This window comes from Propithecus coquereli, unplaced genomic scaffold, assembly GCF_000956105.1.
Source record: "Propithecus coquereli isolate 6110/MARCELLA unplaced genomic scaffold, Pcoq_1.0 Scaffold163, whole genome shotgun sequence".
Lineage (NCBI taxonomy): Eukaryota > Metazoa > Chordata > Mammalia > Primates > Indriidae > Propithecus > Propithecus coquereli.
In genome coordinates, this window is record NW_012140858.1 from 3,922,458 (window position 1) to 3,939,665 (window position 17,208).

At 57.6% G+C, this 17,208-nt stretch overlaps 1 protein-coding gene across 1 annotated transcript in view; it reads left to right on the top strand.

Moving 5' to 3' along the window:
* COL27A1 (collagen, type XXVII, alpha 1) overlaps positions 1 to 17,208 on the top strand; it is a 146,383-nt gene that overhangs the window by 85,945 nt on the left and 43,230 nt on the right. The window contains exons 26-33 of the mRNA XM_012641139.1: positions 4,495 to 4,548; positions 6,475 to 6,528; positions 6,654 to 6,707; positions 10,486 to 10,539; positions 15,683 to 15,736; positions 16,240 to 16,284; positions 16,381 to 16,425; positions 16,718 to 16,771. Coding sequence (XP_012496593.1) covers positions 4,495 to 4,548; positions 6,475 to 6,528; positions 6,654 to 6,707; positions 10,486 to 10,539; positions 15,683 to 15,736; positions 16,240 to 16,284; positions 16,381 to 16,425; positions 16,718 to 16,771 — 414 coding nt within the window. The remainder of the gene's footprint in view (positions 1 to 4,494; positions 4,549 to 6,474; positions 6,529 to 6,653; positions 6,708 to 10,485; positions 10,540 to 15,682; positions 15,737 to 16,239; positions 16,285 to 16,380; positions 16,426 to 16,717; positions 16,772 to 17,208) is intronic.

The following is a 17,208-nucleotide window of genomic DNA, read 5'->3' on the forward strand; positions in this document are numbered from 1 at the left end:
GAAGCGAGGCCAAGAAGAGAGGAGGTTGCAGTTAGTCATTAAAAAGGAGGTTTGATCACCTGCAATTATCAAAGTTCGGAGAACAGCTCTGAGGGCTGCGCAGTCAGAGGTGTAACTTCCGTCCCTCCTCTCCAGCCCTGGCACCTCCTGAAAGCTTAACCCGTGAGCCCGGAGGTGGCAATCTCCCCCACTCCTTTAAATCCAGACCTCACCCCGAGAACCCTGGAAGGGGCTTCCTCAAGCGGGAAGGAGGAGCGATGCAGGGCACCCAGGGGAATTTGGCTGCACCGAGAAGCACCGTCAGTGGCGTGAGAGCCGCACACGCCAGGCTTCCTCACCGGGCCTGCAACATCTGTTGGGGGGAAGAAAGAAATTAAAGCAGGAGGAGGCCTGGATTTTTGAAATCTTTCCAGTGTCATTCGAGCCCATTCTGTGGGAAGCCCGGGAGTTTGGAAAAGCTGCCGCGGCCTGGATATATTTCCTGATTGGGTGGAGGGGTGGGGGGTGGGTGGAAAAAGGCAATATGATCAGCAAATTCAATTTCATAGTTATGTTAATGTCAGGGCCCTCGGGAAATGGAAACTCAGAATCCTAGACTGTCAGGACACAAAGGGTCCTTGGAAACACCGTATCCGGGAGTCCTACCCATTTTCTGTGCCTTGGATTCTTTTGCCAGCAGCCTGGCATGGACCCCCTTCTTAGAATAGAGTTTTTATTGTGTCATTCTCTTTTTTTCTGGAGACGGGGTCTTTTGCTCTGTCGCCCCTGCTAGAATGCAGTGGCATCATCACAGCTCACTGCAACCTCCAACTCCTGGGCTCAAGCGATCCGCCTGCCTCAGCCTCCCGAGTAGCTGGGACTACAGGCACGTGCCACCACACCCAGATAATATTTCTATTTTTTGTAGAGATGGGGTCTTGCTCTTTCTTGTTCAGGCTGGTCTTGAACTCCTGACCTCAAGCAATCCTCCCACCTTGGCCTCCCAAAGTGCTAGGATTACAGGCATGAGCCACTATACCCAGCCTCAGAATAGAGTTTTTAAATGCATAAAATAAAAAACAAAGGATTGCAAAGGAAACCAGTTATATTGAAATACAATTATGAAAATATGTTAAAATGTGATATACTCATATACATGCTTCTTTATTGATGCATTAAATAATGAGGTCTAGGAGCAGGTCTAACAACACTCCTAGTTTTGAAGTGGTGACAAGCCTCCATAGCGTCTTTTGAGGTCTCTGCAGCAATGCTGTGATGTGACATGTCACTTTCTGGTATCGTCCCAGGTACTGGGACGTATCGTATCGTATTGTCCCAATACTACTGTGGTTTGTTGCCTACACACTTATATTTGAAGGAAATGCTAAATTTCAATTAGAGGTTCATGAAAATAAAAGTTGTGGTTTTTTCCGTTCAAGTTAATGGACCTGAATTCCACCCCTAGTGCCAGACAGTGACCCGAGGTTAAGGACCCCTGGATTCTAGTCTGCCTTGGCAATCTGGCATTCGTGGACGAGAAGCAGCTTGGCCAGTATGACCAAGTGGGCTAGTGACAGAGCTGGGGCCAGGAGGGTGGGAACGCTGCCTGGGCTAGCCTGGGCCTGCTTGCTGCTGCTCAGACGGCTTGGACCACAGCAGGAAAGAGAGGCAGAGCCGGCCCCCCGGGGCTGCTGTAAGGCACACTCAGGTACCACGCTGGCCGTTGCCGTAGCAGGCACCTCCTGTCCGCCGCAGAATTAGAGGATCCCCAGGGAAGAGTTCTGAAGCTCAGGCCACAGGAACTCCTTATACTCATGGTAACAGCGACATTTGTCAGTTACCTGCTTGATCCCAGGCCCTGGGCCGAACACTGCATACACTATCGCCTGCAATTCCCCCAGGAGCCCTATGGCAATAGGTGTTATAATCCCCATTTTGCAAATGGGGAAACTGAGGCGCTGAGCAGTTAAGTCACCTGCCCAAGATCTCACAGGCAGTAATATCACTGTCAGAGCCAAGACTGACGCTGAGATCTGCTGCGTTCCCAAGACCTGCCCATAGGGCTGAGAAACTCTTTGACCTCCTGAGCCCTCGTATTTATCTAATAGTTAAAACGCAGACTGCTTGCCGGGCCCTGTCCTAGGTGCTGGGGACGAGGTGTGGGCCGGCCTCTAAGCAGCTCTGTCCAAGCATGTCAACACCTAACCCTGAGTCGTCTGGTCCAGCTGAGGACCCGCAGCTGTCTTGTTCTCAGTTGCACCCAGTGATTAGCAGAATGTTACATGAGGGAAGGAAGGGAGCGAGGGAGAACTCCCGTAGCAGACAGTGGTCCTCTATCTGGAGGCAATCTGGACCAGGCCAGCCTCCTCCCCCAAACTGGGGGCTCAGATCCTGCCTGCACGGTGCCCGCTGCAGGCGACAATGCTGCCTCCTCCCTGTGCCCTCTTGCCCTCCAGAGCGGAGCCAGCCATGCCCGCAGCTCTCAGAACTACTTCTCCACCCGACCTGCCCGGTGGAAGCCCTGGACCTCTGGGACCGGCTGCCCTGGACCTGCCTCGCCCCCACCCAGGCCTGCCAGAATGTTCCAGGACAGTGCCTGGGGCGGGGGTGGGGACTGGGGCACTCACTGTATGGCCTTTATTCATTAGGACCCCATTTGGCTTCTTGTTTGAGGTTTATGACCTGCCTGTCTTCCAGGACCCAACAACTCATAAATTTAAAGTAGCTATGAAATTTCTGTTTCTCTGGGCCAGTCGGGCAGGGGCTTCTAACAGAGCAGTTTTTATTCCCTTCACTGGGCATCCTCTAAACATCTGACTGCTCCCTTGTGGGGAGCTGGGGCCTCTGTCCTACCTCGTGCCCTTTCGCTGTAAATTAGCTGGGAGAGAGCTGGCTTTATGGAGTGGCGGGACGTGCAGCACGTCGCCTCAAACACTCAGAGCAACCCCAGGAGGTCAGGAGGGAGCTTCGTTGTCTCCCATTCTGCAGAGGAGGCTCTGCGACACCACTCGCCTGAAGACTGGACGACAGCGACGTAGACAAATTGCCAGGAACACGGCTTCGCACATAGGAAGCGCTCAATACGTTGAAGCTGTCGTTATTAGTATTGCTATCACCTTGAAAATGCTCTAATTAATTTTTTTAAATTAGGTTGTTGCAGAAGTCAAATACTTGGTTATTTTCTGTGACATGTTAGCCATGACCTCATGCCTTGTACCTCGACCCTCTCCCCTCATGCTTCACTCCGGAAGGGTCTCTGGGCCCAGGACAGCAAGGGCAGGACTGGGACCCCCCGTGTACGATGATGGTACTGGGATGGTGGGAGGTCCGGTCACAGCCTCGGGGTGCGAGGGCTTTGGAGCCCCACAGACCAGTGACATCTCAGGCTGCAGAAGCAAGACACATGCGGTCCTGGCTGAAGTTGCCACACTGTCTTTGGATAAGGCAGTGTGGGTCTCAGAGTTAACCCTTTGGAATCAGGCAGACCCTCTCGCCCTAGTTGAGTGGCAGCTGGGCTGGCTTTGCTGCCTGAGTGCACGGCCTCTGGTCTGCTACTGGCCCAAGGTCTCGTTGCTGTCTGGCCAGAGTTAGGGCACAGGGAGCAGATTTTATGGAGCAGATCCACTCATCCCTCAGGCTTTGCTAATTCTCCCGGAATCTCTTGGCTGCAAGTCTGGGTTCTTCCAAAGCCACTTTTTGCACTCCTGAGCCACACCTCCTCCCACCACCCTCCCCCCCCCCAGCTTGCATTTTCCTTAGCGGGGAAGAGGGTAGGGCCTGAACAAGAAACTAGTCTACCTTCCTGGGCAACCTTTCTAGCTACGCATGTGTGTGTGCCTGCTCAGCCACCTAGAAGAAGCCCCTGGAACACAGAGGCAAGTTATCACCCAGTGGAGTTAAAAAGAGCAACAGGAGCCTCTGTGTGTGTGTGTGTGTGTGTGTGTGTGTGTGTGTGTGTGTGTGTGCGCGCGCGCGCGCGCTCTTTCTGGAAGAAGTGAGGAAGGCTTTCAGAAGACAGCAAAGAGGCCCCCACTTCCCAGATTGCAATCAGATCTCTTGGCAGAGGCTGTTACGGTATTTCTGTCGTAGCCAGTGGGTTTGTTTCTCTCTTCGAAACAGCCCCAGAGCCCCGAAAGATGGGGACAGATGGCCTCTTCCCAGCACAGCTCAAGGGCCACTCCCCCCCCACACACACACCCCAGCTCTCCAAACGTGGCAGCCTCCCAGCCTGCTTCTGGCACGGGAAGAATGTGTGGAGCTCCCAGGGATGTTGGCAGCGGCCCCACCGCTTGGCTCCAAAATCAGAACCATCTGGCGGAGTGAGGGAAGTCAGGATGGTGCCCAGAGAGAGGCAGCGCTCTCCTTGGTGGCAGCTGGCCGGATTACCAGGCACCGGGCAGGAGACACCTGGGAGCGTGAGCGCTCGAGGAAGGCAAAGGCAGTGAGTTGCCTTGAAGACGCGGCACATCCCAAACTCACGCTGTTTCCTCCTGCTTTCGCGTCTGTCTCTCACAGGGACTTGTGGGATTCATTGGTCTGGTCGGGGAGCCAGGAATCGTGGGAGAAAAGGTAAGTTGTATCCGGGGGAAGAACATACACAACCAGAGCTTGTGTTTTGAAATTTTGAAAAGGTGAAGGGGCCCGTTGACCTGGGGATTTCAAGACCACCCTCCCCTGGCCTTTCTCCTGACTCAGCACCCCGACCCTCCAAGGACCACTGCTGTCCTTTCCCACCACCCCCCAGGGCTCCCGGTGCCCTCCTGTTGTCACCCTCAAGCACAGAGTTCTGTGTGACAACCACTGATGCATGTGACCTGGGCCCCTCATGCTGCCCACAGGCTCTGCACAGGGGCAGACGACAGAAGGGAGGGACGATCGTCTTTTAAAAAGATGAAAGGTGGACATTCCCTTAGGTTGCCTTGTTAACCACCGAGCAGCTGTTTTACAGGTAACGGAGACTCAAATAGGGAAAGGGACTTGCTCAAGGTCACCCAGACAGTAAGTGGCAGAGCTGGGATTTGAACACGGTTCATTACCAAAAGCCACACTTTGCCCACTGAGACACTCTGTCTCATGTTGGCTCCCGGCTAAGAAACAGCCTGTGGCTTCCCGTGTCCCACCATGGGCCCTGGCGGGCACCTGCCTTCCCATCTGGTCCCCAGAGCAGGCCAACTGGGAGAGCGGTGTCATTCCCACTGGCTAGGTGGACAGACCGAGGTCCAGAGGGAGGAAGAACCCACCCCAGTCCGGCCCCGCCTACCTTTCCAGGTGCATCTCGTGCCTCCGCATCACTCTCTGCGTCCCAGACCCTCTGGCCTCTGCCTTTGTCCCCTCCTCCTCCCCATTCTTCTTCCCCCTTCCTCTCCTCTTCCTCCTCCTTTTAAAGTTTATATTTTGAAATAATTACAGATTCACAAGAAGTTGCAAAAAATAGCACAGAAAGGTCCCACGTACCCTTCGCCCCGTTTCCTCCAGTGGTAACATCTTACATAACTGCAGTACAACGTCAAGGCCAACTCTGGCCTTCTTTTGTTGCTCAAATGTCCTATGTCCCTCCTCACCTACAAACCATGGCCCGTACCATTCCCTTGCCAGACACACTCTTCCCACTCCCACCTGCCTCCAGCCTTTGTGCCTAGACGCCTCTTAATTGTCCTTCAGCCCTTTGTCCAAGCAGACTTCCCGAAGGAAGCGTTTCCTGACCACCCCTGCCCCCAGATGGGTGACACCCCCTATTACAACGCCTTATCGCTGTGACCCCCACCCTCACCATGGCTGCTCCAGCTTCCATCTCCCCTCAAAACTCTGAGTGTCTTACCCTGCCAGAGTGGGTCTGTCTATTTCTGCTCACCATGTAGATTCAGGGTCTGGTATGTAGTGCCCAGCACAGAGTAGGTGCTCAGTAAATATCTGCTGTCTAGGTAGATATAAGAAACAGGGCCTCACAGAAACAGAGCCAGGATTTGAACCCAGAGCCCCTGCCTTCCGGGCAAGCCCTGTCTGCTACCCTCACCATCTCTGCCCAGTCTGGGTTGGTCGAGAGGGAATGAATTTCATCTCTGATTCTCCAGCATCTTATGTAGGTTTGGACAGGGGGCGAGGAGAGTGAACAAAATGCCTTCTTTCGTGGTTTCTGCCTTAGCAAGCCCGGCCCAGGTGATGCCAGGCCTAATGAGGACCACATAGTGTGGGCCAGGATCAAAGGGACAATGTAACTAGCGCATCCTTAATCAGGACCAACTTTGGAGGGGAGCTCCCTGCGTGTCCGGCTGCACCGGGTGCAGAGGCCTCCCGGGCCTCGCTGGGGGTCTTGGTTTGTGCTCAGCGAAACCCCAGATCCCCAGCTGGGTGATGTGGCCATGAACCAGACAGGGACTCTAGAGGCCTTGGGCAGCCCCTGCCCCTCCTTGGGCATCTGATGTTCCTTTGCACCTCCCCCACAGAGACCCCCACAGCCATAGCTGTGACCTCCCCACATTGCTTTCCTCATCACAGGGTGATCGCGGCATGATGGGACCCCCAGGCGCGCCCGGACCCAAGGGGGCGATGGTAAGGAGTAAGTCTGCACCCTCTTGCCCTCTCCTGTCGCTTCTTGGGGGACAGCTCTGTTCTCCTCTGCCACCGTGTACCCCAGATGTTTGGGATGACTGTTCCCCCTTTCTCTCTCTTGGCAGGGTCACCCTGGGATGCCTGGTGATGTGGGGACCCCCGGAGAGCCTGGACCCCCGGTAAGCAAAGCCCTCCTGTTCCCTGAGCTCAAACCCACTGTCACTAAGAATCAGACAGACCTGGGTTTGAGTCCCAGCCCCACCACTTCCTGGCTGTGTACCTGGGGCAGATCATTGAACTCCGCTGAGCCTGAGCTTTGCTTGTCTGAAAAACAGAGAAAATAACCACGGTCATAATAGTGCGATCGTGGGTCAAATGAAACGTGGGCCTAATGCTCATTACATAGCGATGTTCATTCCCGGGGAGCATCTCGGTCACTGGCATTATGGCTTTCGTCCATTTGCTCATTTGGCAGTAAATACTGAGCGATAGTGCCTGGGCAGGTCCAGGAGCTGGGACGCAGCAGGAAGAAGGGCAGAAGGCAGGCCCTGCCCCGCAGAGCTCATGTTTGGCATGGGGGATGGAGTGGAGAGAACTCAGTAGATCACGCCTGCTGAGGAGGAAGCAGGCACCGAGATGGGAAATGCTGCAGGCAGAGGACTGAGGGTCTGAGCCCAGGGACCCAGGGGCCTGGGCTTCCTGCGATGACCGAGGGAGCAGGGATGTTCCTGTGATCTTGAGGCAGAGAGTGGCGGAAGAGGCGGAACAGGTGTGGCTGGATCACCCAGGTTCAGGGGTCCCTTCCCCTTCCCAGAGTGATGTGGGGGGGACAGGTTGCTCTCATTTGGAGCAGGCAGAGCTTGCTTCAGGCTCTGCTCCTGCCGACAGAGGACCGAAACTGCGGAGGGGAGCTCGGTTCAGCCAAGGCCAGGCCCCGAGCTGGGCGCGCACTCCCTGGCGTGGGTGGAGGAGCCCAGCCCAGGCTCAGATCCTGAGGCTCTGCGAAGCCCAGGTCCCTGCAAAGGCCACCCTGAGGTCTGATGAGGACCCCCGGGGAAGGGCAGCTCACCCAGGCAGATGCTTTCCACCAATGAGGGAAGCAAGGCCAACTCAGTGCCCAGTCTTTTCCATGCACCTACTGTGTGCATGTGCTCAGCCCTGCAGGTACAAAAATGGTCAGAAAGAGATTCTGCTCTTAAGACTCTCACTTTCTAGTGGGGTGTCGAGTCTAAACATTCTCCCAGTCATTAATAGACTTACTGAGCACCCACTATGTGCCAGGCCACGCTAGGTGCTGAGGAGGGATGTGGAGGGGCTAGTCCAGGGGTGAGAAGCCTGGGTGTAAATAACCATCATCCAAAGAAGATGATGCCAAGCACCAGGTGGCTCTGTCCATCCTCACAATCCTTTTGAGAGGTGGGACGTTCTCGCGGAGCTGAGCTCGGAAGCCAGCACTCTGGGCTGCAAGTGAGACTGTTGGGGGTAGAAGCAGGCAGTCAGAAGACCAGTATCCTGGCGGGGGGGGGGGGTTCGTGTAGCAGCCCGAGGCGCCCAGCTTGGAATCCGAGGGTCTAGCGCCCCCAGCCTCCCTCGCAGCGGCAGAGACAGAGTGATTGCGCCCATCAGTGTGGGAGGTGCCTGGGTATGGGCTGAAGGCCAAGAACAACAATGCTTAGGTCCGTCATCAAATTCTACCTCCTGCACCCTGGGGCCTCAGCCTCCCTGAGCCTCAGTCTCCCCATCTGTCCAGTAGGAGGAGGAAAGCCTGGAAATGAGTTCCTGGGGCAAAATGGAAGGCCAGATGGAGATGGGAAAGCAGCGGGGACGTTCAAGCTGGTGCAGAGAAGCGAGGTGCAGGCCTCCTCTGAGTCCCGCCTCCCTGGCCCCACTCGCCTCCCCACCCCAGCCGGCCCCGCTTCCTCAGTGCTTCCACCTGTTCAGTGGTCTGGCTCAGGATTAGTGAAGTCAGATGGGCACTTGCTGCTTTGGGCAAGTGTTTCCCTCGCCTGCTATGGCATGGGGCTGGTCCCCTGGCCAAGCAGCTGCCCCACTGCCACGGGGAAGCAGGCCAGCACAGGGGCCCAGAAAACCGGCTTCAGGATCAGACAGGTGGGAGTGAAACCCTGGTCCCCCCCACCCCCCGCTTGCCAGCTGTGTGATCGTTGGCAGCATTCATGGCCCCTCCGAGCCTCAGTTTCCTCGTTTGTAAGGCAGCATAACACTGCCTTCGTCACGAGCTTGTTGTGAGGATGGTATCGTGCACAATGTCGCGCTTAGCAAACTTCCTGCACGTACTCTGTGCTTAATGAATGGTAATAACTATTTGTTAGATACAGTAGTTACCACCGTTATTAGTAAGTCTGTTACCATTAAAGTGACATTTCTGGTGATACTGTTTACATCTGCTTGACATTTTCCCACTATTCCAGTCACTGTAACATGTTCTATAGTCCATTGAGATCAGTCAAGATTATTATCCCCACTACGGGGGAGCCCAGGGTCACGCAGTGCCCAGAGCTGGGTCTGGCATCCAGTTCTGACATCCTCCCACCTTTTACTGAAGACTTTCCTTGTCATTTCATCTTCTCAACAACTCTAGGAGGTAAGGACTCATCTTATCCCCGTTTTATAGATGATGGAACTGAGGCCCGGTGAGTTTAAGTAACTTGCCTAAGGCGGCACAATCAGTGAGTGGCAGAGCCAGGATTTGAACCCAGGTTCTCTGGGGCTACAGCCTGCTTTTCTGAGCACTCTACCGCTGAAATAGAGACTTGGCTCCGGAAATTTCCCAGTGATGCCACATGCATGCTTTCTGAGCGCTGAGATCACGCTGTGAAATGGTCCATTCTCACCTGTCTTTGTGTTCTCCACCATCCGGAAGTCAGAGCTGCCTTTTATTGGGCCAAGCCGGGGCCACACCCTGCTTGCTCTCCTGACCAGGGGTGAGCCTGGGACCCAGCCCCTCACATCAGCCCGTTGGCAGCAGCTGTCAGGGGCTCTGCCGGGTGGCGGCAGCTGGGTTTGCACCCGCCAGGCTGTGCGGAAAGAAATGGGAGCAGCAAGAGTCTGTCCTGAGGCCACAAATGGTATTTGGAGGGGGACGAGGCTGTCTCTGCCTTGTGAAGGGAGCACACACAGTCCGAGGGTCGCTGCAGAGCTGGGAGGGTCCTGGCTGGCTGGTGGGTGAGTTGTGGAGTGGGGCTGGCAGGCTGGGCCTGGAATCGGGGAGAAATGAGGCGGTGGGGTGGCCTGCTTCTGCCCTCTGCCCTCCTCGTCGTTCACGTGTCCCTTGTTCCTGCAGCAGATGCCTGTGCCAGGCGCTGAGAATTCAGAGAGCAGAGCCGCCCCACTTCCTGTCCCTCTCCCTGTCGCTCCCTGCTCCTTCTCACGCGGGGTGACCGGGCCAGGCCCGCGCCCTTCTCAGTGCTCCCACCCTGCCTCCCCGCCCGGCCTCCTTCCTCCTGTCCCTCTCCCACCGGCCCTCTGCTTCCCGAGCGCACCTTAGGGCTGTGTTCTGGGTTATTCCTCCTCCTGTGCCCTGGACGAGTACACCTGGGGCTCTGCTGGCCCTCAGGGTAGGGGCTGCAGGGCAGAACTTGGATCACCACGTTCTCCTCGCTGATGGAGGAGAAAGAGGGAGATAGGAGTTTGAAGAGAGCTTTGGTCAGAGATGCTGTCGTAGCTTCTCGTCGAATTGAGAGAAAGACAGAGGAAGTAGCTCATCCGGGGAGTCTTCTCCCCACTCCGGATTCCCAGGAAAGGTTGAGGCTGAGCCCTACATAACCCCCGGCAGGGGCGGTGCCCAGGACCGCGGCTTGGAGGCTGCTTTACCTGTGGGCCGGGCGTCCGGTCCTTCAATACGGGGGCAGCGGGGCCGGGCTGCTCCTAGCAGCCTTCAGGCTTTGCCCCCACACTCCCTGAATACGGGCCTTCTCCAAACTCTTCCTCCTCCCCCAGGGTCCTCCAGGATCTCGAGGCCCGCCAGGCATGAGGGGAGCAAAGGGACGTCGGGTAAGTTGGGCCCAGCTCCTGGGGGCTGACGCTGGTGGGAGGGGACATGCTTGGAACAGGACCACCTGCTGGAGACCTCCTCCCAGTCCCTGTCCCGCTCTGAGATCTGTGACTTTCGCAGCACCAGGCAGGGTTCCCAGCTCACCCTGGTCCTGACTCTCAGTGTGGGACCCACTCCCACCTACCATCTTTCCAGCCCACTTCTGAGCCTCGTCATCCTGCAGGCACAGATGGGCTGTCTGGTACCAGTGCTTTGTTCATTCATTCATTCAGCCACCATTTATTTAGCATCTACTGTGTGCCACCTGCTGTTGGCGGCTCTGCAGATACCATGGAGAACAGGACAGACGTGGCCTGTCTGGCAGACGCAGATGGTACAGTACAGGGTCATCCACGAGTGGATTGGGGAAGTGTGGGCAGCCTGGATTTTAGGAAAGGGCAGTGCTTGAGCTGATGCCAGGTTCCAGGCAGAGGGACTAGCAGGGAAAGCCCTAAGGTTAGAAGGTATGGCACATTTAGGGATCCCTAAGGTCACCAGAGGGATGGGGGGAGGGATGGGGCCAAAACTTAGCAGGCACCAAGAGAGTCAGGGCCTCAGAAACTATAGCAATGCTCCAAAGGTAATGGGGAGCCACAGAAGGTTTTAGACAAGGGCTGGCCTGAGCACAGTAGCCAGGGATCATCACCAGCACTGACTCTGTGTCAGGCACTGTCTATCACATGCCTGAACTCATTTAATCCTCAACACTTCCCTGTCAGGAGGTGCTCTTCTTATTCCCATTTTATGGATGAGTAGAGGGAGGCACAGAGAGGTTGAGTCACTTGTCTTAAGCTGCACAGCTAGAAAGTAACAGAGCTGGAATTTGAACCTAAGTCTAGCTGTTTTGCATGCTGAATTCAACCTTATTTCAATCATTCAGGGAGGGTTGATGGCATGGCCTTCTGCTGCCAACTGGTGTACAGGTGCCAGGCCGTGCGGCCTCGGTGTACAGAGGAAAGATGGGGCAGGTGGAGCGGGCAGCCCAGGCCTGATATCCAAGCTCCATACAGGGGATCTGTGATAATCATTCTCCTCTTGGCTGGATTTCAAATGGTTTTAAAAATTCCCCCGGACCAGATGGCCTGAGCAGCCGGCCCGGGAGAGGGGAGATTAAGAGGCATTCCTCCGGCCAGGCAGGGCCCCTCCAGGGCCTGTGTCCCCTGGGTCTCTTCGAGTGGGCCACGGCCCCAGAGCAGCCAGGTTCCATCCTGATGCTGTGTATGTGACCTCCCGCCCCAGGAAGCCACATTCACCGGCGGGCGAGCCGTGCCGGCCCAGGCCCCCAGCCCTGTCCCAGATGTGAGGCTAAGGCTCCCCACTAGTTGCTGGGCTCCCCCCAGCCATCCCCACCACCCCTTCCCAGCAGCGGCTCAAAGAATGTATCTCCTGCCTCAGGAAACCCAGGCTTCCAACCACATCAAAGTGTCCGGGGCTGGGAGGGGAGCATCGGAAAACGAGCCCCTCTCCCCGCTGGGTCTGGCAGGAATGCAAAACCTGTGGGGTCAGCCCCCTTGGTCCGCTGCACAACAGGCCGCCCTTGGCTACCTCTCAGACGGGGTCATCGAGGTGGGGACCTAAGGAGGTACTCGCTGAGCCTGCAAAAGAGCTCACTTCTGGGCAAGTGCTGATTCAGCTCCTGGCTTGCCCTGTGCCTTCAGAAAGGCCTCAGTTTCCCCAGATGTGCCAAGGGGAGTGGACTTGGAGGTCTGCCTGCCTTCCTGCCTGTGTGCTGCCCAACCCACCATGTGCCCCAGGAAGAACGAGCACTGAGGGTGTGCGGCCCGGTGCGGGGAGGCCCAGTGCTCTGCTCTTGGCGGGGCTGCCGGCTAGAGCCTGGGCCCGCCAGCCCCAGTCAGAATAGTGGGGGCTCTGGGGTCAGGCAGGCCTAGAATCAAGTCTCAGCTGTCCCACTTACCAGCTCTGGCACCTCAGGCCGGTTTCTGAACCTCTCTGAGCCTTCCTCCCAGGCGCTCAGGTGGGTGACTAATTCCTCCTTCCCAGGGGGCGGTTCGGATTCTGAGACTGAAGTGCTTCCTGCCAGCACTGTTCTGTGAGTTGGGGCTAGAGCTTAGCAGCCCTGGGCTCAAATCCCGGCTCTTCTTCTTGGACCTCAGGCAATTGATTTCCCCTCCCCGGGCCTCCAGTTCTTCCTCTGTAAAATGGGTGAGCAACAGAACCAGCCTGGTGGGCTGGCTGCGGGGATTCAATCACTTAATGAGCGCCTCGAGCCTGGTGCGCACCAGCCCGGGCAGCAGCAGGAAGTAGTTATAGCATGCGTTCACCCCTCTCCCTTGTCTGTCCCTTTTCACAAGAACTGTAGCTGGCCAGATTGCCTATCCTGGGCACGGGCTCCTCCCTGCCAAGCCTGACCCCAGGCCTGGCTGTGACTGCAAACATCTTCCTCGGGAAGCAGATACAAGCGAGGAGACATGTGGCTGTGACAGAAGCCCAGGCTGGCCTCCAGCGAGGCCGGGTGGGGCGGGCCTGCCCACGTTCATTGAGGAAGGAGGGGCAGGACTGGGGACCCGAGGTACGAGCCACGAGTGGCCAGAGCAAGGATCGGAGTATGCAGCTGCCCTCGCTCCTCCCCTGCCCAGGGGAGCTGGGGGCACAAGGAAGCTGGTGGCCTTTTCCCTCCCAAGCCAGGCCAGCTCCTCCCGGAGCTCTCTGATGCCCCACTGGGATAGCGGGTTCTCCCAGGTAATAGGGACTGGGAACATCTGTCCTCTCCAACTCCCTGTCCTGGTGCACAACCTCCCTGGCAGGCTCCTCTAGGGCCTGAGCTGCACACCACCTGTGACAGGGAGCTCACTCCCTTTCTGATGAGCAGTGGCAGGTAGTGGTGAAAAAAATGAGCATCGGCTGACTTTCAAATTCTGCCTCCTGCTCCCCTAACTAGGCGTGTGACCACAGGCAAGTTCACCTCCAGCCCGAGCCCGTGTCTTTATTTGTCAAATGAGGATAATAGCTTTCCCTGTTGCTGCTGTTGCTATTGTTACTGTTATTATTAGATCACGTAATTGTTCTCCCGGAAGGCTTTGATTCCTAGGACAAACAGCGTGCTGTGCGATTCAGGCCAAGCCCCTGACTCCTCTGAGCCTCCATGCCACTCTCAGAGCTACCCCTCTCTAGGGAGTTTGTGCCTCAGCTAGACACACAGCCAGCAGCCACCTCTCAGGAGGGCTCAGTTGTCCACCCATCAGTTCAGCCTCTGTCCTGGCTTCTGTGACCTGGACGCCCCACCCCAATCTGGCTCCAGGCCTATGGCCGTGAGTCGGGGGTGTTAAGTCTAACATGGGTTCTGACAGTGTCCATGTGACCCTGAGACTGAGGCCCAGAGAGGGAAAGGGATTTTCCTGAGGTCACACAGCAAACCAGCCAGGGCACCAGGGAACAGCAGCCTGACCCCTGCTCCCAGGACTAGGGCCCGAGCCCTGTAATACCTCCTGGCGATGGTTCGTTCTGCTGGAACCTGGCTTGTTCTTCATCAAACCTCGTGTGGAATCTGTGTGAACACTCAGCTGGTTTTACACAGCGTAACGTAGGCTGCCTGTTCTGAGGAAGGGCCCGAGTCCAGATTCGCCAGGCCACTCCTCTGCGTCCCTGCCTCTGCAGAGCCCGCAGGCTCCTTTGGCAGAGCCCGGCAGGGACAGAGCCAGCCTTTCCCGAGCCCTTCCTGCGTGTCAGGGCTGGGCTGCCTGCTGCATTAGCTCCTGCCTCAGGGAGGGATTTCTTGCCCGTTTCAGAGCTGAGAAACTGAGGCTCAGCGAGGAGCAGTTACTTGTCCCCAAGACACATCTCCTGAGCAGCCCTGTGCCTGGCGCAGGACCCACGCTGAGCCCTGGGCCTGGCGTCGCTGGGAGCACTGACTCCCGGCCGAGCCGCTGGCCTCGGCCACGGCCTCCCGTGCCAGGTTTATGTGATCGGTGGGGTCCTGCTAAGGCTGTGTGAGAAACTCAAGCTCTGGAAACTCCAGGTGGCTGAGAAGTAGGATTTTCACTTTTTCTGGCCCAACTATTAATCGAGAATTTCTTTATTTGATTTTTAAACAATTTTTTTCATTTAGTTTTCTCATTCTTCATCCTCCCCCGACCCAGACACTCCCCAGCTCCTTTCGTCTGGGGGCAAATCGCAGGCGGGTCCCCGGGCTCCCAGGCTGGGGTGGGATCACCTTCACGGGATGCTCTTCGTGCCCCCAACACGGGCCTCTTCCGACCCCCTACAGAACAACCTCCCCACACTGTTCTCCAGGGGCCTTTTCCAGGAGACCCCATCCCATCTGTGTCTCTGCGGGAATCCCCCTGGAGGGGACGTGTGAAGCAGTGGGTGGAACCCTGGAGGGGACACTGAGGGACCCTGGACAAGCCACTTCCCTTGGCTGGGCCTCATTGTTCTCATCTGTGCAGTGGGAGGAGGGGCTGGACTCCACCTGCCTCCGGGGCCTCCCAGCAGTCGGGGACCCTGTCTCGGGGGTCAGACCTGAGCCCGGGGCTCCAGGGCACAGCAGCCTGACTCTGCTCCCTTGTCACACCCCTGCCCTGTTCCTGCCCCTCCTCATGCTGGATCTTCCTCTGTGAGCTGCCAGCTCAGTTGCACATCTGGCTCAAGAGGGGGCTGCCATATACATCCGGCCACATGCAGAGCCTCCCCAGGTCTTGCTCTGTCACTTTCCACAAAGGTCTGTGGTCCACGTACGTTTCTGCCCCACGTGTGCTCTGGGAAGAGAGTGCGGCAGCAGAATCTGAAGAGCTGGCCGTGGGGACTTGGCCATGTTATCTCAATTCTGGCCCTCAGTCTCCACATCTGTGAAATGGGCTGCCTTGGTGACCCCCCCCCCCCAAGGTCTCTTTAAACAGGGCCATTCATGCACCAGGCCTGTTCTGGAAGGGTAAGGCTTCTAGCAGAGTCTGCCTGCAGAGCCATCTCTGCAGGCGCTGCGTGAGGGTGACCTCCAGCAGGTGGGAGCGTGTGGGAAGGGGCAGAAGAGGGGAGCCCAGGCTCTCGCAGGGAAAGGCCCGGGCTCCGGGCAGCCCCACCCTCCTGGTTCCCAGCCCAAGGGAGACCCCTGCTGTCCAGTGTGCTAGTCCCTTTTTCCTATTCCAGGGCCCCCGAGGACCGGACGGACCAGCTGGGGAGCAGGGGTCCAGGGGCCTGCAGGTACCTACCCCTGTGGCCTGCCCTCCCTCACACCTCCCACGCTGGGCCCGGAATCCGAGAACCACGGCTGACACCGCCCTCAGCGCCAGGCCCCTTAGGGACGCGGGGAACCCCGGAGAGGCTGCAGGGCCTGTTCCCGGAGCTCAGCCCTCCACTCCTCCTGGGCCCCACTGCAAGGCCAGAGCAAGGGAAAGCAGGAAAGAGACAGAAGGAATCGCACACGTCCTGTGACCCCTTCCCGGACCCCAAGCCCCACCAGGGCCCCTGGGAGCCGAGACTCTGCCTCTGGCAGCATCAGTAGCAGAGGTCCTTGGTGCCCCACCCACAGCCCCGCAAGCCACTCCCCTCCCTGGGCCTTAGTTTTCCCGCCTGCACCATGGGCAGAGGGGTGGGCTCCGCGATCTCATGGGTTCCTTTGATCTCCCTTGGAGGGGCGGGTCCCTTCTTGGTGAGGGGACCTCCCAAGCACCCTCTCCCACCTTCACCTGCTCTGCTTCCCACAGGGCCCTCCAGGACCGCAGGGCAGACCGGGCCGGCCTGGACAGCAGGTACGTCAGGCCACGGCCGAGCAGGCCAGCCGCCGGGCCCCTCCCTGCTCCCTGCTCTGTGATATGTGCCTCTAATGACCCCACATGTGCTTCCAGGGTGTGGCTGGTGAGCGAGGCCACCTGGGCCTGCGAGGCTTTCCCGTAAGTAGCGCCGGTTCTTGAAATTCTCTGTGGGGGGCTTTTGCGGGGTAGGTAATAGCCGCTTTAACCAAGTTCCCGTCCTTCTGTGGAAACCCCAGAGGTCCCAGCTGCCTGCACCCTGCGCTGAAGCCCCTCCAGCGTGTCCCCTCCCCCGGGTCTCAGCCTTCCCATCTGTCACCCGGGGGAGGGGGGTAGGACCCTGATACCCTACGACAGCTCGCCCGAGGTCAGCGGACAGGAGAGTGCAGAAGGCCGTGGTGGGACTAAGGTCACCCTTGCCTTGTCTCTGCAGGGCATCCCGGGTCCCTCGGGCCCCCCAGGCACCAAGGGCCTCCCAGGAGAACCGGTAAGTGCCCTTCGCTCCTTCTCTTGCATCTTTGGCCCTGGCACCTGCAGGCACAGGCCAGGGACTCAGACCAGGAGAGCGGTTGGACCGAGACCCCCGTGGGCCGGGCCTCGGCTGGTGGAGAGAGCACGAGCTCTGGGTTGGGGTCTCAGCTCACTCGCCCTCCAGCTCGTTTCACAGGAAAATGTGGCAATTGTCTCCGCCTCGCCATTGTGTTGTGAAGATGAAATGAGGAAATATATGGAGAGTGCTTAGCGCAGTGGAAGGCGGAAGGAGGGAGGGAGGGAGGGAGGGAGGGAGGGGAGGTAAGAACAAAATAATACATAACCAGCTGACCAGCGACTGCAGAGTTGAGCTGGCTGGAGGGGACGGCGGGACCTCGGGGAGGCAGGAGGAGCCCTGGAGCGTCCGCTCTTTGTCCCAAGGGCAATGGGGTG